Here is a 25,708-nt window from a genome sequence, read left to right as displayed (position 1 = left end):
TCATGTGTAGGCTGGGCTGACAGTCTAAGTTTCTTAAAATATATATATTTTGTTTAGCCAAATTAGTTAACAAACATGGATGTTTGTTTAAGCAAATAACATATGCTGTAATGTTATTGTTTCAATTGAATAAATAAAACTATCTAAATTGTTATTATTAAGGTAATGATTATTTTTCTCCTTCCAATAAAGTACAACAGAAAAGTTGTCCAAATATGAATGATTAACCTAAACTGGGGATAATTCATCTCACAATAAATTAACTATAATGTGTTTCTAATAGTATTAAAATCAATATTTTATACAACTGTAAAACTAATATGAAAAGTTACTCTAAAAATCTTCATCTACTTGCATATTAAAGTTATACCAGCAAGAATTAGTCTTTATGTAGAAAACTATGATTTAAATCAAGCCTTCCTGACTAGTGATTTAAATCGTGATTTAAATCGTGATTTAAATCAGTTTGATTTAAATCAAATCCACCCTGATTTCTAAATTTTTGAAGAGGTATAAGGCAACTCAGTCACTACAAAACCAGACTGGTAAAGGCAGGAAAAGGTGCACACAAGCAAGGGATGATAGAAGAATTGAGAGACTGAGCCTAGGTGACAGAAGAAAATCATAACAGAACGAAATGGCACAATTCAATGTGAAGTTGAGTGCAAGGACTGTTCGGCACAGACTGGAGGAATTTGGTCTTAATGCTAGAATTCCATGAAAAAAACCATTGTTCTCTCTCAAACAAAGGTTGAAAAGATTAAACTGGGCTAAAACCCGTGTTAACTGGACAGTGGAACAATGGGGCAGTGTTATTTGGAGAGATGAGACCAAAATCTCTCTGTTTGGTAGTGATGGCATAAAATACATGAGAAGAAGAGTCGGAGAAGATTTGCATACTGATTGCATTACACCTACCATGAAACACCCAGTTAGTGTTATGATATGGGGTTGTATGACATCAAAAGGTGTGGGCAGAATTTGCATGATAAATAGCAATATAAATGCTCCCAAATACATAAATGAAATACTTGAGCCCAAACTGAAGCCTTCCACACATGATCTTTTCCAAGATAATGAAGCATTTATATTTCAACAAGATTCAGCTCCATGTCATGTTGCTGATGTGTGCAAAAAGTGGTTTCAAGATAATCATATTCCACTGTTGGAATGGCCTGGGAACAGCCCAGACCTTAACCCCATCAAAAATCTATGGAGCCAACTAAAGAAACCGGTTAGTGAGAAGCAACCCAGCAATAAACTGCAATTAATAGAAGCAATAACTCAATTGTGGTTTCACATTACAACAGCTGCAGAACTAAAAAACTTGGTTCACTCCATGGGAAGGCGTTGTAAGGCCGTAATTAAAGCAAAAGGTTACCCAACTAAGTATTAACTGACATGGTGAGAATTGTTGTATAACTCATTTTTTCTATGTGTTTCAATTTTCTTCTTTATAACTACTGTTCTAAAAAAATTTCCTTCATAAAAGTTATTGTATTACATTCTTGATTAAATCTTTCCATTGATATATAATTTTATGGTATTACTCCCCCCCAAAAGTGGTGTTATGAGCCATCAAACCTCAAAAATACACTTTTTCCAAAAGGTTTCCACAATTTTGGCCACTCCAGCAACTGCCTCGAGCGCAGAGGCACTGGACGGGGCACCGGGGAGCGGGTGCACGCACTGTGGAGCAACTGAGCGGGAGGGCTGGGAGGATGCACGTATGCCAAGCATTCCTCCCTATCTCCTGCCTGTCACCTCACAAACTGGAAAAGAGCAGAGGAAAAGTTATGTTTCTTTTGGGGGACTCGGGGTGGGGGGGTGGAATAATGACAGAAGAAGGGAAAGGATTTGTTAAAGATGCAAATCCTTCTTCCAGGCGCACCCAAAGACTGTTCTGGGGTGGGCTGCTGCTCTTCTCTCCCAGGGCATCCTCGCATCGGGGGTGGGGAGGTGGGATTGTGCCTGGAAGGATTTGCATCTTCAGCAGCTCATTCAAAGTGCACACCCTGACGTGCAGCTGTTTCTCTAGGTCCTTCCTGCTTTCTCCTTTCCCTTCCCCTTTGCTTTCTTCTGTCATTATTCTATCCCATTCCTCACCGTCCCCATCCCCCAAAAGAAACTGGTCACTTTTCTTCTGCTCCTTTCCGGTTTGTGAGGCGACAGGCAGGAGATCGGAGGGAAATGCTTTGGGGCTCCACCCCCACACACAAACACACACGTTCAGAGAGGGCAGTGAGCAGCAGTAGAGAGGGGAAGGTGTCTTCTACATTTCCCAAGAAAACTTGTGTGACCCTCGTCTCGTTTGGTGTGGCTCTATGTTGCCCCATGCTGCTGCCGCCGCTGCTAGCACACAGCTGCGGGCCAGGCGCAGCTGGTGGCCGGGGTGGATCTGGGGCAACTGAGCAGTCTGGGTGTGCGTATGCGCAGGCGCGGGCAGGCAGCAACAGCCCTGAAGCTGCCCCTGGCAGCTCTGCCCGAAAACTCTGGCACCGGCCCTGCGAGGGAGACAGCAGAGCTGTTGCAATTATCCAACAGTTGAAGTCAAGACACACACATCTTTGTACACTTTTCCTAAAGACTGTAAAACCTTTTATTCGGGCTGATGTTAGGCCTGGAGTTTTAAACAGTATGCAGTATTAAAAAGAATCAGGAAATTCCCCCTCCCCACCCCCATACCCCTCCCCCATACTGTACAAAGAGGGATGAGGTGAAAACAGACCAGTCTGCACTGCTCTGGTCTGGTTAAGGGCCAGATGAGTAACTTACTATTTATTTGACTCTGTATCTTAGCTGTTAGAACTATAAGGCAATTCCATCATAGTGATGTTCAGGAGCAGGAAACTACTCATGTAACTCCAGCACTGAGCTCTTCTCATGCTATGTGGGCCAGGGGGCTCCCCAACTGTCACACACCCGCATCAGCCTTACTTGAAGGAAAGGAAGTCTATACTATTTATTTAGTTCTGTAGTCTGGGAAAATCTGAACTATAAAATATAAGCTATAGGTCCACAAAACTAAAGTATGTACGTGCACTGTATCTGGAACACCTCATTCCACTTTATGCCTAAATGAAATACTGAGCCCTATCTCAAGTGATTTAAACATAACTCAGGGCAGAAAAGAATGGTGTAACAGAACTGCTTCCACGGTCTAAGTCAGGCCTCACCTGGAGTATTGTATACAGTTCTGGAGGCCTCTGTTCAAAAAGTATATGGACAAATTGGAACAGGTACAGAAGAAAGACTGAGGGATCTGAGAATGTTCGGTTTGGAGAAGAGGTGAGACATGATTGCTCTCTTTAAGTATTTAAGTCTGTCACTCAGAGGAGGGAAGGGAGCTGTTTCTGTTAGAACAGAGGATAGACTCGAAACAATGGGCTTAAACTACAGGACAGATGGTACCAGCTGGATGTTAGGAAAATCTTCTAGGGATGTGGGTTCCCCCTCATAGACAGTCTTCAAGTAGCAGCTGGTTGAATACTTGTGGGGGATGCTTTAGGATATTCCTGCATTCAGCAGGGGGGTGGACTAGATGATCTGTAAGACCCCTTCCAAGTCTATGATTCTATCTCAAATCCAACTGTCTTATTAACTTACAGAGTTAACCACCAGAGCTTTAAAAAGGAATGGACAAATCCATGACCATAGTAACTATGATATCATATTATGACCTCCCTGTTTAGAGACAGGCTCTCTCTGTGTTTGTGCCCTGCTTATAAGGTTCTCAGAAGCAACTTACCGCTCTCTGTTGAAAAAAGATTGCCAGACTATATGGATCTGTGTTCCAAGGATTCTGGACCCATTTACCCACCCATTTCCTTATTCAATCCATGCCTTTTACACCTATGCACTTCATAAGCTCCTCCTGTTCCAAGCTGCTTGTTTGTGGAATGCCATTTTTGGCCTGTCAAATACTGTATTCTGTATTTTAAAATAACAAGTTGTTAGAAATACAGGGCTAAATAGTTATACCATGATGTGTCAGGGGATGATTCACTTACCATTTAGCCAATATAGGTAGGCCACTTGATGTGCAGTAAACTGGTGAGTCAATCAAATCTTCAGAAAACACATGTTCCCTTTTCAAAAGGACAGTAGCCATGTTCAAAAGTTACAGTGAACAATCCCCTCCTACCAGTTTTGGAAACATTTGGGAGGAATGCTGTGTGCGGCTGTGCGTGCATGCATGTGCGTGTGTGGGAGAGAGAGATTGTTCAATCAATGGTTTAGACTAGGAAGGGGACTAATGGTTGGTGCTGGTTTTGGTTAAGGCTAAACCAAGAGCGTTGTTTCCCCACCCCACCCCAGAAAAGACATAGGTGCATTTGCGTCTCCCCACACGCAACGGACTGAAACAAATAAAAAAACACAAAAGTTTGGTTCTGAGCCAGAACCAGCTGACCAAAACAAATCAGTAGTGAAACAGGATGATTCTGGGACTCCAAGAACCCAAACTGAAATAGATACTTTCTCAATGCACACCCCTAACATATATGCAGGTTTTTTGTGTGTTCATTGTAACACGTGAACAGAGCTCATGAAGCAAAGCAATACTGTAACTCAGTAGAACGTAGGCTCCATACACTTAAAATTTTACCCCCCAAAACTGAAAAAAATAAAATTCTGGGTATGATTAATACAGAATGCAATAATAATACATTAAAAAAAATAGATTTGGCAGCATGAAAAACAGCTGCAGATGAACAAAACTATGCAGTTCTCTAGCTTTCTCAACAGAAATCAAGCAGCACCAAGTTTACCAACGGATTTCTGCTTTACTTTGCTACACCAGACTAACTCAGTTACCCTTTTGAAACACCATCCAAGACTTGATCCTGAGATGAAAATGGAACAATGGCTTTTACAGTTCTGTTTTCAGTCGCTTGGGGGAAATCTCACTGTAGTTACTCTTCCGTTTAACTTTGTAAGTCAAGGCTTTGGAATATTCAGTTAGAAGTCTTTCCCAATAGCAAGAGATATCCTTCATCTGCAAATTTTCCACAATAAACTGGCGACCCCTAGAGGCAAGAAAGACCCCTGCATCAATGCTGTCCTATTTCAGAGATTAAGACAATAAAAAAGAGCAAGAATCCAGTAGCACCTATAAGACTAACAAAATGTGTGGTAAAATATGAACTTTCATGAGTCGCAGCTGACTACTTCAGAGATTAAGACAAGACAGTGCCAACACACCGTGGCAATTGGTGTCAGACTAGGACTTTGGGCACTCAGATTTCAAAAACTGCAGTTCGTTAACTTGTTAGTTGTCAGGTTCTCATTCCTTTCCTCTTCCCCTTTTAATCCTGGCTAGGAACTAGAGTTCCGGGATAGAAACAGATGTCTGTTAGTGAAGATGCTCATTTATGCCACTGTAAAATTAGCATCATAGAGTGCTTATATGTTTGTATAGTAGATCAGTTGACCAAAATGCACACATACATGCAAATGGGAGTAGGTCTGTAGTACTTTTAGTGGCAGACTTCTGCACAGAGGCAGACTGCTCAAATTAACACCAAAAAATTACATTAATGAGAAAAGATAGTGATGTTTTATATTTAAAGTACAACGGGCTAAAGTTGAACGAGGACCTTCTTGTACAGTCAATTGATCATGAAGCATTATTTCTTGTCTGCTGGGAACAGTCATCCCTGCTTAAATTTTTTATCACCCATACAGGTCCCTGTTTTGGGGCAAATATAACACATGCCTTCATTCACTGTAATTATGTAAGAAGGTATCTACTGCATACTTATGTGTGACATAACTAGTAATCAGCCATACAACTCTTTTTAGGGCAGCAAAACAGTAGAAGTATCCCCTTTACTCCTCTAACAGCAACACCCCACCATGCTGTGGACTCCGATTAATTTTGCTAATAGTTCTTTGGGGGTATGTACTGCCCTGTTCCCCACACTAGAGCACACTCTATAATTATGTGTGTTTGATTTTAGAGAAGCAAACAATGAAAAAGGGGAGGCGCACCAAGGCAAAACTAAGGAGGAACAGCAAATGGTGTAAAAGGAAGAATTCTTTAATAGTAAGTAACCAAAACACATAGGGGTTAGTTACTATTAAAGAATTCTTCCTTTTGCACCATTTGCTGTTCCTTCTTTGTTTGATTTTAGAGAATGGCAAGCCACAACACAGCAACCCCCCCCCCCCCCCGCCCATTTACTGTGCATGAATGGGGTATCATAAAAACCTAGAAGCAGCCATGCTGGACCAGTTCTTTGGAACTCCCATTACAATTTCCAAATATTCTGTAGGGATATGACCCTCTTTAGCATCCCTTTCATCTACTATTTGACTAATCTCTTTTTAGTTTCCTCTTCTGAAATCAAATGTGGTTATGTTAGACCTTTTGACCAGCTTCCCTTTCAGTCTCCTTTTGACTAATCTCTTCATTTTAGAGACATTTCCTCTTTTTAAATTCACTGTAGGTGTATTGGACTTTTGGGGCAACATTCTAATCACATAAATGCTAAACTGAGTAATATAATGCAAGACCAAGGCCAGGGTCACCCTCACCCACGCCTAGTCAGCTCCATGGCCAACCATAATCCTTTGACAAATGTCACCTCTTTCTCATGACTTGAACACACATTTATCCAGTTAAAGTTAAAGCAGCTGAATTCACCCATCATTACACATATTTCTCTTCTGACTGCTCTCTTTATTTATTTCTTTATTTCAAGATCATTCCTCATGTTTGGGTCAGGTAAACACCAGTATGTACCTAGTAACCTTTCAGGCCCAGTAATTCCACCCTTAGGAACTCTGTGGAGAAATCTATTCCTTGAAGTGTTCTAAGTTTACTTGATGGACCCTGCCCTCTCTGACATAAAGATCCACCTCACCTCAATACAGACTTCCCCATCCTTTCTACGCAGGTTATATTCAGGAACAGCTGTATCCTAAGTGATACTCCTCATCACACTAAGTTTTTGAAATGCCCACTGTATCTATATTTTCATTTTATATAGTAAAAAAATGGAATTTGGGTTAATTAGTATAGCAAATAAAACAACTCAGCACTCACATACAGAACTTACTTCTCTGCGATTTCTTGGGCTATGCCATCATTTTCTTGCACAAACTGCAATAGCTCTCTAAAACAAAGTTGATACGTTATGATGATTGTGGATGATATATATGATTACACCGATAATCAGCTACTGAGCTAAGACTTGACAATTAGGACCAAACTGAGACGATTAGTTCTAGTCCATCTTAAATCCACACTGATTGCTTTCCTCACTACTTAGTGATAAGCCTGAAATAGGAAGGCTCCCCTCTTCAGGCTATCCCCATTTCATTTGAACACATTGTGGTATTTACTTGCTCATATCAACTGGCTCAGCAAACTTTGCAAATACCTCAGTGTAGTAATGTTTTATGTTCACTTCTACCCTGCTCATTGGGTGCAGATCAAGCAGGCAGGTTGAGGGAGACAGAACAGGTGGAGTTAGCACATTCACTTTGATTCAGGTTTGTAGACAGCCAACAAAACTACAGTTGAAGGGGGCTGAACTCTCTTGGTAAAATATTAAACCTTTTTAATTTTAAGAGCTACTTGGGACATTCCAGAAAAAGTGGCAAAAAAAGCAGCAAGAGTTATTTGCTCTTCCTTGCACCTTACTCCTTCACACCTGTCTGAATTTACTGCATCACTCTACCAGTCCAAACATGTTGACTCTTCTTTTGCAGATATTTTGCAGAATACTAGGATCCAGGAGACCCAAGTTTCAATCCCTACCCTGCCAAGGAAGCTTGCTTGGTGATCTTGGGTCAGTCACATGCTCTCAGCCTAATCTGCCTCACAGCGTGTTTGTGAAGATAAAATGGAGAAGACAACAATGTAAGTCACTCAATGGGTATCCATTGAGGAGAAAGGCAGGGTATAAATAAATACATAAATATTGTGATCATCCCTGCGCTAAGACACAAGAGAAGGTACAACGCTACTCAAGTTTTAATTTTTTTTACCTCACATCAGAAAGATCAGACTTGACTGGGACATAGTGAATCCAGGGTTTCAGCTGTGGGTAGAAGAATTCCTGCCAGTCTTCCCCGACATGAAAAACCAGTGAGCCACACAGGAAGAGGTGCTTAAACCGGAAACTGGCTGCTACACCTCGGAAGTTAAAAAGGTATCTGAGTAATACAAAGAGACAGTGTTTTAGAATACTGCCACTCTTCCAGTAATCCGCTTGTATTAATACAAGCCTGTCTGCTTTTCATGATCTACAATGCTGTGATTACAAAAGAAGGTCAAGACTTCCATAGGTCAGTATGTGGGATAGCCTATGTTCTATACTGAGTACTAAGGGAAAGGAATGTACATTCTATTGGAACCTTCCCTCAGAGTAGCCGAAAACAACCACAGTACAAAACGCTTAACTATGAAAACTATGATAAGGGCTTGAACATCCTTTCTGGTTTTAAACTTTATTCCATGAAAGCTTGTATCAAGAAGCTAAAATTAAAGCTAAATCTTTATACATGTTTCAAATAGCTGCCACCAGCACCTGAATGTTTGCAACTACAATATATGTAGCTCCTGTGGAAAGAAGAGAAGTTACAAGAATGTATCATCTGAAGACAATAAGGCAGCATATAACCAATTTTAGTAAGAACTTCCAAGTCTAGGTCCTTAATTTACATTCCAGGTATCATTTTGCTCTTCCCAAAAGACTTCAGGGAAGTCATTTAATGTACTAGCATTTGAATAGTGTTATTTGCATATAGCACAGAAATATGTTACAACGATACCCTAGGGACTTGAGAGATGACAGCATGCCTTAGGTTCATTGCATCAGATGGACTGCAGACACCCCATGGAGCATAGCGTATCAGATACTTAATATCACTGAGCAAAGCCTATGAAATTATGGTGGTTCTCTGCAATTTCTTAAATATCATACACAATGTATGATAAAACTCAGTATTGCTACAGATCTGACTCCTTTTGTAATGGTGGAGAGGATAAATAGGAATGTGATAGATTAAACGATTATTTAAGAAGTTACATTCATCTAGCATTAATTCAGTATATTTCTCTCTGTTAAACAATTCAGGGCAAGAATTGGGTTTTTTTTTTCTTCTGTTACAGAGTCCAAAAGGGGGAGATGGCAGCAATATGAAGCTAAGAACTGTGGAGCAACCAGGCTGGCACCCAGGTTAATGGGGAACCATCACAGCCCAGCCATAACTACAGACCTTCTGAGAGCCCAGTATTTATTTCAGTGTTCCCATCATACAGAATGGAGAGAGGAAAAGTTTCAAATGGATTCTAGACCAAAACGATTACTTACTTGTACTTGCAATGGTCCACTAGAGGAACTTCTTTAGCCGCTGGTTTTCCAAGAGTATCCTTTAAGAGAGAGAGAATATTTCTTCTAAAACCTTTATTATAACGTCTTATTGCTGACTGTACAAAGATGATCTGAAATAGGCACATCTACAATTCTATTCAGATTTGTAATTAATTTTTGGTCGGCCATGACATTCTGTACCACAAAATGCAAATCATGAACATTTTTTGCATCTAAGTAGAAAAGTCTCAGGCCACCTCCATGTATGAACAAGCTACATAATTCCATTTACATTACAAGCACTAGTATAATAAGGAATAGGCAGTATGGACTGTTACCCAGGACCCAGACAACCAGAAAGCAAAATGGAATTGGCATGCTATAAGACTGAACACCTTGAACACAAGAGTGTTTGTTCACTCTTCAAGGTTAACACAGAGTTATGTGCTCATCTGTCGTAAAAGTGGGAGCCCTCTTACTGCTGTTGTCTCTTCTGATACAGAAAACACCCATTTCTAATATAAAGGAAACAGGTGAATTTAACAATAGTTACTCTTTCAGATTTCCAGGCTTGGTTTTTAGTATATTCTGCATCAACAAGGTCTGGATTTTCTCGAGAAAGAAGGATAAGGGGGTCTCGCTCGGGACTTGTCCTGTCAGAAGGGGGGGAAAATCACACACAAATCTATCAACAAACACTATAATCTAAAAAAAAAACATATCCAAACAAAGAAAAGCCTGTATAATTTGAAAAGATGTTACAATTGCATCAGAACACTTCCTGGTAAGATACCAAATAATTTAGGACACTAAAGCAGTACAGCAACGATGAAAGTGTCAGGCTTGGGGATCACGCAGTGTGGCAGACTTTGAACCTTTCCCAGGCACCCTGATAGCCTTCCAGTGGCTGCACTACCACGCTTGGGGCTGTTTACAGCACTACCTGTGGAACCACTGTAACTGCTTTAAGGTGCAGGCATTAGCTGAACCCAACCAAAAACCCTGGGGAAGGAGGCAGGCTCAGGGAGCAGCCACACATGGGGCCTACACCCCTGTCAATCCAAAATGTGGAAGTTCTGTTTCAGGTATGATGTGATGAAGAAGAACAGGGATGGAAAATTCAGTACATCAGCACTTCCTACTAACCCACAGAAGTCACAACTAAAGTGACTCCATGGACTGTGAACTTGTCAAAAACTACTCAAATGCATGAAAAGCACTGACACTTGAGAATGTTAGTAGTACAGCTGCTTTTGTAGACAGTAAGTTACGTCACTAAAATTATTCTTCAATACTCAGAAACAACAGAGCACGAAGAGCACCATTTGTAGTGTACCTTCAGCCTGATATACAGCAACCTGGGATCAGCAGACAGATTTCCTTTTATTTAGGGGAGCTTTGGATGTTTCATCAACTATCTGGATGTTTTCAATACCATTTCCTGACCTCACACCAGGATTGTGCAGCACATCTAAGTTTCTCCTTGTAAAAAGAACAGCAAGTCTCCTATCTGCTAATGATGAAATTAGGTTAAGCATTATTTTATTCGTAAGAAGCAGATCTTTCTGGTTCCATTAATCAATTGCTATGTTTAAGCCTTGATTCCTGTAGCCCTGACTACAATTCACATCAAACCATTTGGAACTAAGAAGGTGTGCTTACCTCGATCCCCGGAAGTAGGCTGTGGGAATTTTCTTCTTCCATGACCATTTTTCTGCCGAACTAAAAATATTTTTGAGAAATACACAATATCAAGGGGGCCATTTTAATAACTGCTAGACATAATTCCTTATTTCTCAGAACTTCTTCTTAGGTCACAGGTTAATGACCCCACTATATTTGTAGTGCCATACATTATCCTAACAAAATATTTTAAAATCCTATACATGCTCCATAAGTTGCATCACTTCATGTGCACTTGAAATTCAAGACAACCAGAAGAAACCGCTCAGTTTTTTCCTCATGTAAGAGAGAGCAGACGTATTGAATTTTGAAAACCAACAGCTCTTAGGACTGGCCAAATGGCTACGATATAAGTCAATTATTGTTATTTTTAAAGATATAAAGAGATTTTTTAAAAAATACTGATTGTAACCATGGCAAGGCTTAAACCAACAAAGTGCCAATCACATTTAAAAAGTAATAGACCACACTTAAAGGTACCCAGAAGTATCTGCCACCCTACCCCACTAACCACAACCTTATGCCCAATGAATAGGGCTGTCACCTTTGCTCCCTTGTGCTCTACAGTTATGTGACCAGAAGCAAACATCTCAGCTCTTGTATCTTTAACTTCTGTATGGAACAGAATTTTAGTAGGTTTAGCTTCTCACTTCAGTCTGACAAGTTGAACCTGCTGAAGTCCTCCTCTCTTCACAACCATTAAGAATATAGGATCTCTTTGTGCCTGGTGCCCTACATCTTTGTATCCAATTAGATTCATGTGTCAAATGCTATGTGGTATCTGCATGGATTTCAATAGAAACCCAATCAGTTCAGCCTTTTGAAGTCCAAAAGACTACCATGGCTAACATACCATAGCTTGCAGATCACAAAGACTACAATTGTGTACACACTTTTAAAAAATAATAAATGTGAATTATTTCTCAGTTATTTCTCAATATCAATGGCTCCATACAAGTGCAAAGTTCAGTGAACAAACATACTGGCATACTTTGAAGGCAACATATTTCTTTCCTTATAACGTACCCTTGGAGGTCGTCTCTCATTATGTCCCAGCGTCCTAGGCCAGTTGGGTAAATGGGCCAGACAGCTGGTCCTCCTTCCCAAAATGTCCAGGCAGGATACATAATGTCATAGTATTCTGAAGTCTCCCAGAAAATAAAATGAAAAAGCAGGTCAGTAATGGAAGCGATACAATTACATGTCACAGCTGTCCATATTAGATCACAGGACATAACAACTCTCCCCTCTTACCTTACTGAAGGAAAAGACGGGAACAAGAGGTTTTATCCATTTGGGCACCTGGGGGTAGTCCCGCACATTGACCATTAGCTCCATATCTGGAAGATGGTCAATGATCTCTAAGATGAAGTGCTCAATTCCACTACACCTGCAGCATGCCCAGGAGAAGCACAAGTTATGTCAGACATTAAATATGTAATATTATGAGACTAAATACCAAATCAAGGATGTAAACCCAATTATATCATCTATTTAAACTTATTTACAGAAAAAATTACCATATATTGGGCAATAGTTATGGGGGGTGGTCCACTGGCGAAATGTTCTAAAATAATCCAGAAGATTCTAGAACTGGGTTTGATTCCCTACTCCTCTACTTGCAGCCAGCTGGGTGACTTTGCGTCAATCACAGCTTCTTGGAGCTCTCTCAGCCCTACCCACCTCACAGGGCGATTGTTATGGGGATAATAATATACTTTATAAACTGCTCTGAGTGGGCGTCAAGTTGTCCTGAAGGGCGGTTAATAAATTGAATAATGTTGTTGTTGTTGTTGTCGTCGTCATTATTATTATGAATATGACCTCAACTTGTAACTTGGCTGGCCTTAAGCAAGATACTTCCCTACCATGACCACACTTTCATCATATTCAAGACAGCTGAATATGGGATAATAATACTGGCCTACCACGGTTACTGTTAAGGATTAGAGATGGGCACGAACCGAAATATGAACCAAAATTAAGCACAAACCAGGCCAGTTTGTGGTTCGTGAACCATGGTTTGTCGGAGCCCATTTCTGATGAACCGCCATGAACTTTTAGGCTGGTTCATTTGGTTTGTTTTTTGGTTCGTCACTGCAGACAGTCTGGTGCCAATCAATCAGTTTCCTAGGCAACAGGGGATGGACTTCCTGTAGACCTTCTGTTTACTCAGAAGTGAACTTCTGCTGGCCCAGAAGTGACTTTCTGCTTACCCGGAAGTGATGATTTTCTGACCTAGATGTGACGTTTTCATGAACCAAACGAACCAGTTCGCGAACCAGGGGTAGGTTCGTGAAAGGTCGTGGTTCGTGAAATTTGACGAACCACGAACCACATGCTTCGTTTTTTTTCCAGTTCATGCCCATCTCTATTAAGGATCATGGAGATTGTATATAAAGAAAAAAGCTAGTGGGTTTTCAAGGTAAGCCTGAAGAGAAAGTGGCCAGATAATTGGGGGAAAGGCACAGGAACAGCATGGTGTTGGGAAAGGCCCATAGACTGAACTGGCAGAGAAAAAACGAGACCCAGGGGCTCTGTGCTGATGACCATGCACACAATGACTCACTGCATGGGGTGGGAGAGGGCATGAGCACTCTGGCCCCTACTGAGCCACTCCCCCGCACAACCATCAAGTCATCTGCATGGTGCACACATACAGAGCAAGAGCCCATGTATACATGCCCTCCCCAGGATCAGTGGTGCTGCTTTCCATATGTTCCTCACAGGAAGGGTGTGTGTGCATGGCCAGCGTTAGACCGTCCAGAGCTAGCCAACATGGCGGTGTACTCTTGATTAAAATGCTAGTAATGAATATTGCCTATGAAGAAGTGATTGGACGAAACAGGGCGGAGGTTCTATGCTGGCAAAACCCGTAGGCGTGGCTTGGCGTGGCTTGTCTATATGCTGACTTCTGCAGGCAAATGCTACAGATACTGCTTCTCATTATTTTCGCAATGAACTGCCTTTGAATGCCTGCGTGCATTCTAGAGATTGTATGAGACTGATTTGGTACTATTTGTATTTTCCCACCAGTTGGATATGTTTACAACTTGTATGGATTAATGAAATTGATAGTCTTCATTGAGCACTCTTGCACTTTTACTCATTAAAAGGGTTATATATTTGTTATATACTGTTCACTCCAGATAGCTAGTGTGTTCTGTGTTACCTTCTGATCAGGGCCGGATCTAGCGCTCCCGACGCCCGGGGCAACGCTTGCCGGCCCTCGCGCGCGCGCAGAGCATGCGCATGCCCCTGACGCGGCATGATGACGTCATCACGCTGCGTGCCGGAGGCAGCACGGGGGGCTGAGAAGCTGCCCGCGCCATTCGCTTCAGAAGCGAATGGCGCGGTCGGCTTTGCAGCCCCCCACGCTGTCTTTCGCCTGCCCCGTGGGACAGGGGGCTACCGGCTTGCCGCGCGCCCTCTGCCCTGCGGAGGAAGCAAAAGGCAGTGCGGGGGGCTGCGAGGCTGCCCGCGCCATGCGCCTGCTCCGCGGGACAGGAGGCGGCCGGCTGCCCCCTCTCCTGCAGGGCAAGCGAGTGGCATGGGCAGCCGTGCTGCCCTTTGCCTGCCCTGCAGGACAGGGGGTGCGCTGCAAGCCAGCCGCCCCCTGTCCCACGGGGCAAGCAAAAGGCAGCGCTGGAGCCTGTGAGGCTGCCCGCGCCATGCGCCTGCCCCGCGGGACAGGGGGCAGCCAGCTGCCCCCTCTCCTGCAGGGCAAGCGAGTGGCATGGGCAGCCGTGCTGCCCTTTGCCTGCCCTGCAGGACAGGGGGTGCGCTGCAAGCCAGCCGCCCCCTGTCCCACGGGGCAAGCAAAAGGCAGCGCTGGAGCCTGTGAGGCTGCCCGCGCCATGCGCCTGCCCCGCAGGACAGGGGGCGGCCAGCTGCCCCCTCTCCTGCAGGGCATTGAGTGGCATGGGTGGCTGCGCTGCCCTTTGCCTGCCCTGCAGGACAGGGGGTGCGCTGCAAGCCAGCCGCCCCGTCCCGTGGGGCAAGCAAAAGGCAGCGCGGGAGCCTGTGAGGCTGCCCGTGCCATGCACCTACCCCGCGGGACAGGGGGCGGCCGGCTGCCCCCTCTCCTGCAGGGCAAGTGAATGGCGTGGGCGGCCGCGCTGCCCTTTTCCTGCCCTGCAGGACAGGGGTTGCGCGGCAAGCCAGCCCCCCGTCCCGCGGGGCAAGCAAAAGGCAGCACGGCTGCCCATGCTGCCGCCTGCATGCTCTGGGAGCTGCTTCTGGCGCCCCCTCCCTGGCGGTGCCGGGGGCAGACTACTCCCCTGCCCCCCCTCTAGATCCTGCCCTGCTTCTGATACTTAGACAAATCCTGTTTTAGACAACTCGGCAAGTTTTGCCTTTCAATTATCCACATTTCCCAGAGGCATTTATTCTTCATTTCTTTCAGCTGCTAACCCATATTGCTTCCTTGTGCAACTAAAGTGCAGTGTCAATACTGATCTCTCACAAAAGCAAATGCAATTTCAACATTTCGAGCAAGGCAATGCTTCATCAGTTTCTTCCTCTTATACTGGAATTTAGCCCTTTCAAACATTTCCTGAGTGATGACCCATAGATTAAGGAGGTTAGGGAGTTTTCCCTGTTTCTCTCTCCTATGGGTAGATCTTGTATTGCTCTCACCTTGCAGGGAACATGCAATCATGCTCACGGTACAACTTCTTCCCGATAATCTGGTAGTGTGTCCCAAGCTTTCGACTGATTGCTTCTGACAGCAACTCCTTGGAGATCCCCTCTCGAAAGGGAGCCAAGTCCTGTTCCCTAACTCTAAGAGGAGAGAATTTCTACCCATCATTAAACACACTGGGGAAAGTTATTATAGTAACAGTTAACAAGGTAACGCAGTTTGTTTGTTTGGGGAGTCTCTTACGCACCAAGTTTAGCAGATCACTCAGCTTGCCCCCTGAAGTAAACAGATACAAACGGAACCAAGGAGCTGCCTCATATCTTAAAACTATTGACTAGCTGAGCTCAGTACTGTCTGTTCTTCTGGCAGTGACTCTACAGGGTGTCCTGGAAGAGATGCTTTAGCCAGAGATGCCATGGATAAAGCCTTCCATGTGAAAGAAGCTCCAGGGGAAGGATTAGTTAAAATAGGGTATAGCATGTAACACGGATGGGAAAACTTACAAGTGGGCGAGAGAGAACTGGTCACAGCATTAGGAAATGGTATTCTTTCATTACTTTCTGGAATAAGAACAGTCCTCTAGGAAAGATTAAAATGAAGGCATTAAAATGTGTCTGAGTTTGAGTTAGGGTTTGTAATACAATTATTATTTGTAATATAATTGTAATAATTATTATTTGAATTCACAAATGAAAGGAAAAGACAAGGACAGTATGCATATGATGGGATTCTGGGTGGTTCAACTAATGTGATTTTTTATTTCTGTCTGAAAATTTTAAAAAGTTAGATAAAACCTTCTGTGTGCAAAGCACTGATTTTTGGCTGTGCTCTGTCATAGTTTCTACCCATGGAACACATTCATTATTTGTCTTATTTTGTAGACAAGACCTGTTGCCTTATGTTACTCCAAATCTTGTGTAAGAACAGAATTTATTTGAATTGAGCAAATAGAAGTTGATGCTATGGGGCCATCAACTGCAAATAGCAGTTGACGGCCCCATAGCGGTTGATGTCCTAATACATTTTAGGAGTAAAACGCAAATTAGTTGCTGTTTAATAGACTTGCTTCCATCAGCAGTGTACGAGTATTTATGCTTTTAACCTAACACATCATTCTTCTTTCAGCCAAAAAGAAAAGTAGCCAAAACGCTCTTCTCACATTACATGAGCTACAAGGTAGCAGTTTCTCCATGATAGGATCCCAAACCATTTTGGTAACTTTCTACATACAAGAATGATATGAGCAAAGCGCAGGGTCATTCTCACCCAGATGGTACTGCTCTACTCTGCTCTGGTTAGACTTAAGCTAGAGTATTGTGTTCAGTTTGGGGCACCATAATTTCAGAAGGATAGAGGCAAGCTGGAATGTGTCCAGAGGAGGGCAACAAAGATGGCGAGGGCTTTGGAGACCAAGTCCTATGAGGAAAGGTTGAAGAAGCTTGGTATGTTTAGCCTGGAGAGGAGACAACTGAGAGGTGATATGATAACCATCTTCAAGTACTTGTAGGACTGTCATATAGTGGATGGCGTGGAATTGTTTTCCGTTGCCCCAGAAAGTCAAACCAGAACCAATGGGTTGAAATTAAATCAAAAGAGTTTTTGGCTAAAAATTAGGAAGAACTTCCTGACAGTTACAGCGGTCCCTCAGTAGAACAGGCTTCCTCGGGAGGTGGTGGGTTCTCTTTCTCTGGAGGTTTTTAAGCAGACACTAGATGGCCATCTGACAGCAATACTTATTCTCAGAACCTAGGCAGATCATGAGAGGGAGGTCAGGAAGGGTTACATCAGTGTTTAGTTCTCTTGACCCCTTCTTACATGATGTCCAAGGTAATGCCAATCGCCACCTTGGGTTCAGGTAGCAATTTTCCCCAGGCCAGTTCAACTAGGGATCCTGACAGTGTTTTGCCATCTTCTGAGCATGGAACAAGGGTCAGTGGGTTTGTGTGTGGGGGAGGTAGTTGTGAATTTCCTGCATTGTGCAGGGGGTTGAACTAGATGATCCTGGAGGTCCCTTCCAACCCTATGATTCTATAATTCCTTCCTACTTAGGTTATTATTAGATGGGGAAGGCCCAAACAAACTGTTCCTGCAATGGTGAGGAATGCTGCTACAGGGAAGGAGCTCCCACAATACTGATATAAAGCAAGAAAGGGCTTATATCTTCCACTACATTAAGTATAAGGAAAGTTATTAATGTAAATACTTTAAAATTCTCCATGCAGCATATTCACTAAATGTAGTAGACTAGCTTCAGAGTTACCCAAGAAGTGACCTTTGTGTGTCACATGAGCAAGTGCATTCAAGACTGTATATGTAAACAAAAATGGAAAATTTGCCAAAGGTTTGTTGAAATACAGTGTGCAGCATGGATTTAAAAGCAGCTCTACTAAGACACAAGAGTACGCACTCAGAGCCGCAACCACTTGGCCAAACAGTGGCATAACAAACCTGTTTGTTAAGCACATAGGGCTGGTGAAGCACAGAAGGTTAAAGCTTCCTGGACAGGTTCAGGTACCAGACAGATCTAAGGAAAGCCCCTGAGGCACTGGCCATGCTGTTGCAGCTCAGCTTGCTCCTAGTATATCTGGCCAGGTACATTCCTTATCTTTCCCCCTTCTTCCTTTGTGGCATACATTATGGCTTTTTCAGAACTGTGGCCCAAAAAAGTTGTCTGTCTGTAAACAGATTTACTTGGAAGCCATTAACTTCAGTGTAACTATGACAGACCCCTCTTCATTCCCCTACTGTGATACAGACTTTTCTGTCAAAATTCAGTTTGCCTGCTTTTGCTAAGCAGCCCCAAGTAGCATGTTTAATCTTTGTGGTATGAAAGTCTGTTTGTCCCACCCTAACAGTCAGATATAATTTTAGGCTTTTTAGCCCAGCCCAGGAACTTGACGGGGAGAAGCAGGAGCTCTCTTCCTTTTTGTTGGAGATGGCACTGTGGACTGTATAACATCCAAAAAAGAAATAACATTATTTAACAGGCAGGGACTGAATAAGCGTAGTCGAGGAATGAAAGTGCTGAGGTAAAATTTTGTTGGTAGTACAGAATACACTTTGAATTACAGGCAAAATAGTTTCCTTGAAGCTTAGTTTCTTACATTCTTGGTTCTTAGCAGTGAGAAGTGTTTTACTTAATACTCTAGTTACAGCAACAACGTTTCTTCACAGACTTTCCTATGACAGCTCAGGTTTCCTGGAGTTAGTTTAAAACTGTTTTCCCTTCACAAGTGACCTGGGGTCCTCCTCAGAGCCAAACCCCTTTTAGGAACTGGGCACGAATTAATATTCTCCTAAGAAGATATAACCCTTTTCTTTTGGCTTGAAAGAGAGTCTAACCCACTACCCAATCACTCTTGCCAAAACACTCTTTCAATTCCATGGCAGGGTGGATAAAAATCAATGATTTAAAAAAAAAAAATCAGATTTTTTTAATTTAAATCGGATTTTTTTAATTTAAATCGGATTTTTTTAAATAAAATGCTTTTTGAGGAAAATATATTACCATCCAAAGGTTATTCCATCATGAAATAAAGATTAGTTTTTAATTATGTAGAATAAGGCTGTATATGTTTAATTTTTTTCGTAAATAAATTCCATTAATCCATTCACAATGTCATGCTCTTCCAGAGGTTTTTGTAAGATTATTGGGCAGTTTCTCTGCCTACAAGATATTATCACAGATGCTTGGTTTTGCAGTTCTCAAAACTGAATTTGTGTCAGCACAGCAGAGATCACATGCCTCTTCTTCACAGCAAAAATGTTATAACATGAACAGAGTTGAGAAAAAGACCTTAATCCTATTGTTCTACAAACCTATGAAGACAGAATCAACCCCTCCAGTGCTAAGTTTCAAGAAGTTCAGTGAACAGAAACAGTATTTTTCTGATTGTTTGGAGTGGAATAGATCTGCACAAGAAGAAACTAAGTGTGAGGAGGGAGGGGCAAGCAGTACAAAATGAAAGTGAAACTTTTTGAGCACAATACTGCACAAGTCTTCGGATCTTTTGTGTGTATGACCTGAGGTTTATCACATGCTTTCCTTGGAGGAAAAAACCTATAATGGCAGCAGGCCATAAAAGAGACCCAGTTTGGGAATACTTTAATGAAGTTCCTTTACCTATCAGTAAGGCAGGCATCTACTTGCATATTAAAGTTATACCAGCAAGAATTAGTCTTTATGTAGAAAACTATGATTTAAATCAAGCCTTAATGACTAGTGATTTAAATCGTGATTTAAATTGTGATTTAAATCAGTTTGATTTAAATCAAATCCACCCTGTTCCATGGTATCTGTGTCAACTAGGCTTCAGCTTCTGCTAACACTTACATTAAGAATTTTATTATTATTATTATTATTATTATTATTATTATTATTATTTCTTAATCTTGTATTCTGCTCTCTCCGCTTTTGCAGGCTCTAAGTGGCTAAACAACAGTATAAGGTCACATCACATTTAAAACAATAAAACATAGAGTTCAATAAAATCATTTCTTGATGGTGTTGCAGGCAGACCCCACATTACCTAACCCCAGCACAAAATCCCATCAGAATGGGGGATGGAGAAACAAATCAACTGGTGAAAAGGCTGGGATGGGAGGGCACAACGCCACCCCACAGGAGACTGGCAGGAAGAACTTGCCCATGCCCCACCGCAACCATATGCCTGGAAGAACATCTCTGTCTTACAGGCCTGGCCAAAAGATAACAAATCTGTCTGGGCCCAAGTCTCAACAGACAGAGTTCCACTAGGCTGGAGCCAGGATGAAAAATGCCCTGTCTCTGGTCGAAGCTAAGCAAGCCTCCCTGGGGCCTGGGACCACAAGCAGCTGTTTGCCAGCAGATCGAAGTACCCTCTGGAGCACATATGGTGAGATTCTTAAATAGAATTCTTCTTTAGGACACTGATGTTATGGTTAAGGCAAAAAGAACCAGTTTGGTGTAGTGGTTAAGAGTTTGGGACTCCAATCTGGAGAGCCAGGTTTGATTCCCCACTCCTCCATTTGAAGCCAGCTAGGTGACCTTGGGTCAGTCACAGCCTCTAGGAGCTCTCTCAGCCTCACCCACCTCACAGGGTGTTTGTTGTTGTGGGGATAATGATAGCATACTTTGTAAACCGCTCTGAGTGGGTGTTAAGTCATCCTGAAGGGCAGTATATAAATCAAATGTTATATAAATCGTATGTTATTAAAAGATTCCTCTTCCCTCACTCCAGAGGGGAACCTGTCTGACCTTCCCTGTCAGATTTACTCACAAACTCTCCCTCTGAACAATCTTATAAGAAAATTAACTGTCAGCTGGATTCTAACTGACCAATCAAAGAGGAGGAATCAGCCTGTCACTCAAGCTCTTATTCCAAGCAAGCGTTAACTCTTTCCCTCCAGCTCTCTGATTGCTGCATTTAGGAAATCTATTTTAAAGTGCAGTCCATCACAGTAACTTACTTCCAAGGAAAATATATTTGATAACCTGTTACTGTATCTTCCATAGCCCAGACAGCTCATGATAATACTGCTATTATTCCAAATCCAAATCCAATTTATTACAGCAAAAGCCAGCAATATAAAACAATACGATTACAAGCAATAAATCAATATTATCAATACAGGAAAACCAAAGGCATAAAGGGGATAAGAGTTAAAATGGAATAACAGTAATGAAAATAGAAAAAAAATTATAATGTGTTTTTCACTAAGAGAAGTTTACGTTTTCTGATAGCTAAAGAGCAGAATTTGGCCACAGCATAGGTTACTGAGCTCTGAGAATCTTCTAAAAGAAATCTGCGCAGAACTTCTGGTCTAAATTCCAAATAGGATTGCAAGGGGATAAATTTAGACAAAAGAGGTAGTATGAGGCGAGACCGTTCTTCACAATAAAATTCACAGAATAAAAGTATGTGAGTAACAGATTCCACCATACTGGACATGCATGGACATAAGCGCTCATGCATTGGTATCCGTCAGAATTTGCCGTACAATACAACTGAAGGTAATGTCTCAAACCGGGCTCTAGAAAATGCCCATCTGTAGGACTCATGGGTAATACTGGATAAATATGGGGCAGCTGAAAAATTAGGCCAAGATTTTAAACACTTGAAGTTCTTGGGAAGTAGAGCTTCTTCATTTTGAAGTTCAATATCAAGAAGCCTCTGAGTAATAGCTGTTTTTGCCATATTCAGGGTTCCATTAAAAAGATCTTCAGGATTTAGGCCAATTTGCTTGCTCTTGTTAAAGATTTGTGTGAACCAAGGTGGATAAGGGTCTGCAGCTAGGAGATGAGTTATCATTCCCTTTGGATTATAGTGAATTTTCAGCCAGAGGAATATTGCTTGTTCCAATACTTTTAATTCAACTCTGGGTAATCCTGCCTCTTGTCTAAGTATTACATTAAGATGTACTCTTGGGAGCACCAAATAAAAATCTAAGAAATTTTGATTGGACTGTTTCAAGAATCTTAAAATTGGCAGAGAGTCCAATTTGTGAGCCATACAAAAGTTGGGCCAAAGATTTTGCCTGGTAAGTTTTTAAGGCCATAGGGAGAAAGTCAGCGCCTTTCCTTCTAAACAATTTAAGGATGGCATTTGCACTTCTCTCTGCCGAAGTGGCTGATGAGGTCAGATGTGCTGAGAATTTGGCACTATAGGAAAAAGTTATGCCTAAATATTGAAAGTTCTTAATCTGATCTATGACATTTCCTTTCATATTCCAGCTATATTTCCTAAATGAGCTGCCAAAACGAACAATTTTGGTTTTAGAGAAATTAATTGTTAACAATTCAATGTTACATTGATCATTAAATTTTTCTAAAGCTCGCTTCAAGCCAACTTTGGTCTGAGATAAAAGAACAGCATCATCTACTGCTATTATTCTAACACCACTGACTGTTAATGCAGCAATATTCTGTATAGTTACAGCCGAAGTAGGTTCCTCAAGTGCCGACCCAGTATAAACACACGACACTGCTGCACGGAATCTGACAACTGGCCCACCTAGTCCTACATGCTGACAGATTCAAACAGAGGCCTCTCCCAGCCCTACAACACTGTGGTCCTTTTCACTAGAGACATCAGTGACTGAACCCAGAATCTTCTGTAGGTAAAGGATATGCTCTGTCACTTCACCATCACCCCGGTAAATAAGAATCAAAGTGTTAGGGATATTGCCCCTTCCTTACTTTTGGTGACAGCTGCAGTTTTCCTTCACGCATGGTTTGTAGTTCTCCAGAGCTTTTTCAATCTGGACCAGGAATTTCTTCCAATTTGTATCTGAAACATAACCTAGATCAACTTCTAGACAATTATACAACAATTACCAAGAGATAAAAAGATAGGAACCCTTTGTGGCCACTCAGACTACAGAAGAGATTGTCACATGTGCAGATAAATGGTACATAAACTGGTATGAACATCCGTGGGAGAACACTTCATGAACCACTTGTAGGTATACTTGGTAATAATGAAGGAAAGCATCAACAAGACTCCTTCAGTATCTTGGCAATCTGGTATTTTTGAGACTTCAATAAGGAAACCATTGTTTCCCTATTGTTTCCCTTCTCAAATGTCTGCCTCTATCAATTGAGACTTTCCTCCATTTTATCAAATATTTTTATCCCATTTGTCTGAACATCCAAAAGTAGCTTACAGTTCTTTAAACAAATCACCGAATCCTTTAAAACCCCTTTAAACAAGCACCACCTAACAAAACAGCCCATCATAATTGCCAGTAATCTTAGTGACAAGAAGACAAACCCATACAAAATTACTCAAGATCTATCTGGATTTCAAACAGAAGCTCACTGAAACAGAACTGCTTTGCAATCCTTGGACAGATAGTATGTCTAAATATTTTGCTTGAATTTTCTTATATCATTAAATGGGGCAATGGAAACTGCCCTGAGGATTTTGGAGAAAGGGCAAGATATAGACCAGGGCTGTGCATATAAACCTTATGAAGGGCTGAGCGACAGAGACACTACGTTTTGCCTGAAGTTTCTAACTTAACTAACATGAGGAACTTTGAGCCATTTGCTCTAAAACAACGCTTTGCTGTAGTACACCAGGTCTCACACGCTTCATCACTTAGGCCAATCTGTGAAGCTGCTGGACAAACATGCCTGAGCAGGAGCGGTGGAACAGATGAGCTTCTGGAGCTCTTCCATTATTTGCTATTTCACATAGGGTTGGAGCTAAGCTAAAACAGAGTACACCGTTAAGAGAAATGTAGCCCTCTGTAGGATCCAGGTAATGTGTTTTGACCCAGAGAACCCATATAGTTCAGAAGAGATTGAGGAAAGATACCTCTGAGGGGATTTTGAGTGAAAACAGAGAACAGACAAACGTGAGTCATCCAGAAGGGAGCTGGAAGAAGGAAAAGCAAAGAAGACAGCCATGACTTTTTTACTCCATTGTCCACAATGCTCACCGGCTTAGCACCTAACCAGACTGGAGGACTGCCAATTTATCTAGGCAAGGACTCTGCAGCAGTCACTCTCAGGGCCTGGAGGGCCCATCTGCCATCCACTCAGAGCACACCTCAGCGTAGCAGTTCCTTTTAAGACCTTGGTGTGATAAACCTTACCTCTTGATTTCACTCCTTCAGCTAAATAACATTTACCCCCATTAGCTATATAAAAGGAATGTTGCTAGCCCTGTGTCTAGAATATCTAACCTTTTTCTTATATACAGTTGGTCTATTGGTTCTCCCACAGCAGGTTAGGCAATCTGGTAGCAGAAGGAGTGCAGGCACTGCATTTTTCCTTTGGAACCCCATTCACTGCAGCAGCTGCTAGCTAAAGCAGGCCGTTGCAGTGCTAGCATTTGTCCCAGATGCAGTCCAGCCTAAATGAGATGCTGTGCAAGTTCAAAGGTGCCCAAGAGAGTTCTTTGGGATCACCAGCATCACACTCAAATCAGACTGGACAACAGCATTGAGCAAAGGTGTATTTTTCATTCCTTCTGATTGTATACCCCGCTTTTCTCTCTGGTGGGGACCGAAAATGGCTTACAACATCCTCTTCCATTTTATCTTCACAACAGCCCTGTAAAAAAAGTAAGCCTGAGAAAGTATGACTGGCCCAAGGTCTCCCACCATCACAGAGGAAGGATTTGAACCTGGGTCTCCCAGAGCCTAGTCACAATAACATAGTTAAGCACTTTATCAATAGGAAAGCAATTGAGAACAATAAGGGGTAGAATCGCCTGCTTCCTGGAAAAGGGGAAAGCTAAAGAGGGAATCGTGTGGCTTAGAACCTCATTCACTCTTTATGGAATGCCAGTTTTGTTTCTAAGCTAATTAAGAACATTTGAGGGCTAAATGATCCAGGAGCTATTACACTTCCCCATTCCACCAGAACCAGGGTTTGTGCAAGAAGCAACTTCGGGGTGCTGGTCAGAAGTTGCAGGAGGCGTTTCAACTCCTGCAGAACAAAGAGAAGGGAACCGGTTAAGGAAGATTAGTTTGGCCTGGGAACGGGAATCAGAGAGTGCCGAAACAACTCTGCCGGCACAGAGAAAACGCCTCTACACCACACACAAAGACCTTCTGATACCGACACACAGCAAAGCAAAGAACTGCGCAGAAAAGACAACCAGGCGGCACACGCTTCCGGATGAAGTTTCAGTTCAGCGCTACTTACGCCCGCCTGCTGAGCCACTCCCCCAGCAGCAAAACAGAAGCAGAGCTGCAACTCGCAGCAGGCGAAGCGCCATGGCGAGAAACCCAAGCACGGCACCGGCGCGCGCCTCAGCCAGCCACGGGGACTTCCATTCAGTGGAGAGGAAAGAGAAAGACTCCACCCCCAGCACCAGCTGCGAGGACACATACACTTAAATCAGTGCCTAGAATGCCCCCATTGGTTTCTGGGATTTGTAGTTTTCGACTGGCAAACAGAGCAAGGGGAACTCTTGTCGCGCCTCCTCCTACGCTTGACACAGTAACATAGATTTTGCTGGGCGAGGGCGAGGAGCCCTGTAGGCATTGATTCGGCAGCGACTCCCACAGAAATCCGAGGGCTTCCTTCCCGGTAATATTGCGCCGCACATCAAAACACCGGATCAGA

At 42.5% G+C, this 25,708-nt stretch overlaps 1 protein-coding gene across 1 annotated transcript; it reads right to left on the bottom strand.

Moving 5' to 3' along the window:
* On the bottom strand, nt 1-25,409 carry POGLUT1 (protein O-glucosyltransferase 1). The gene is made up of 11 exons (XM_054973956.1): nt 25,286-25,409; nt 22,826-22,916; nt 15,645-15,788; nt 12,261-12,396; nt 12,033-12,154; nt 10,986-11,045; nt 9,877-9,976; nt 9,324-9,382; nt 7,996-8,163; nt 7,062-7,118; nt 1-5,027 (listed from the first exon to the last, which is right to left on the bottom strand). Exons 1-11 carry the CDS (start codon nt 25,356-25,358, stop codon nt 4,871-4,873), a joined length of 1,167 nt encoding a protein of 388 aa, XP_054829931.1. The 5' UTR covers nt 25,359-25,409; the 3' UTR covers nt 1-4,870.
* Nucleotides 25,410-25,708: the final 299 nt, after the last annotated feature.

Source organism: Eublepharis macularius, chromosome 3 (genome assembly GCF_028583425.1).
Source record: "Eublepharis macularius isolate TG4126 chromosome 3, MPM_Emac_v1.0, whole genome shotgun sequence".
Classification (NCBI taxonomy): Eukaryota; Metazoa; Chordata; class Lepidosauria; order Squamata; family Eublepharidae; genus Eublepharis; species Eublepharis macularius.
This window is presented reverse-complemented; position numbering and strand designations above follow the sequence as displayed.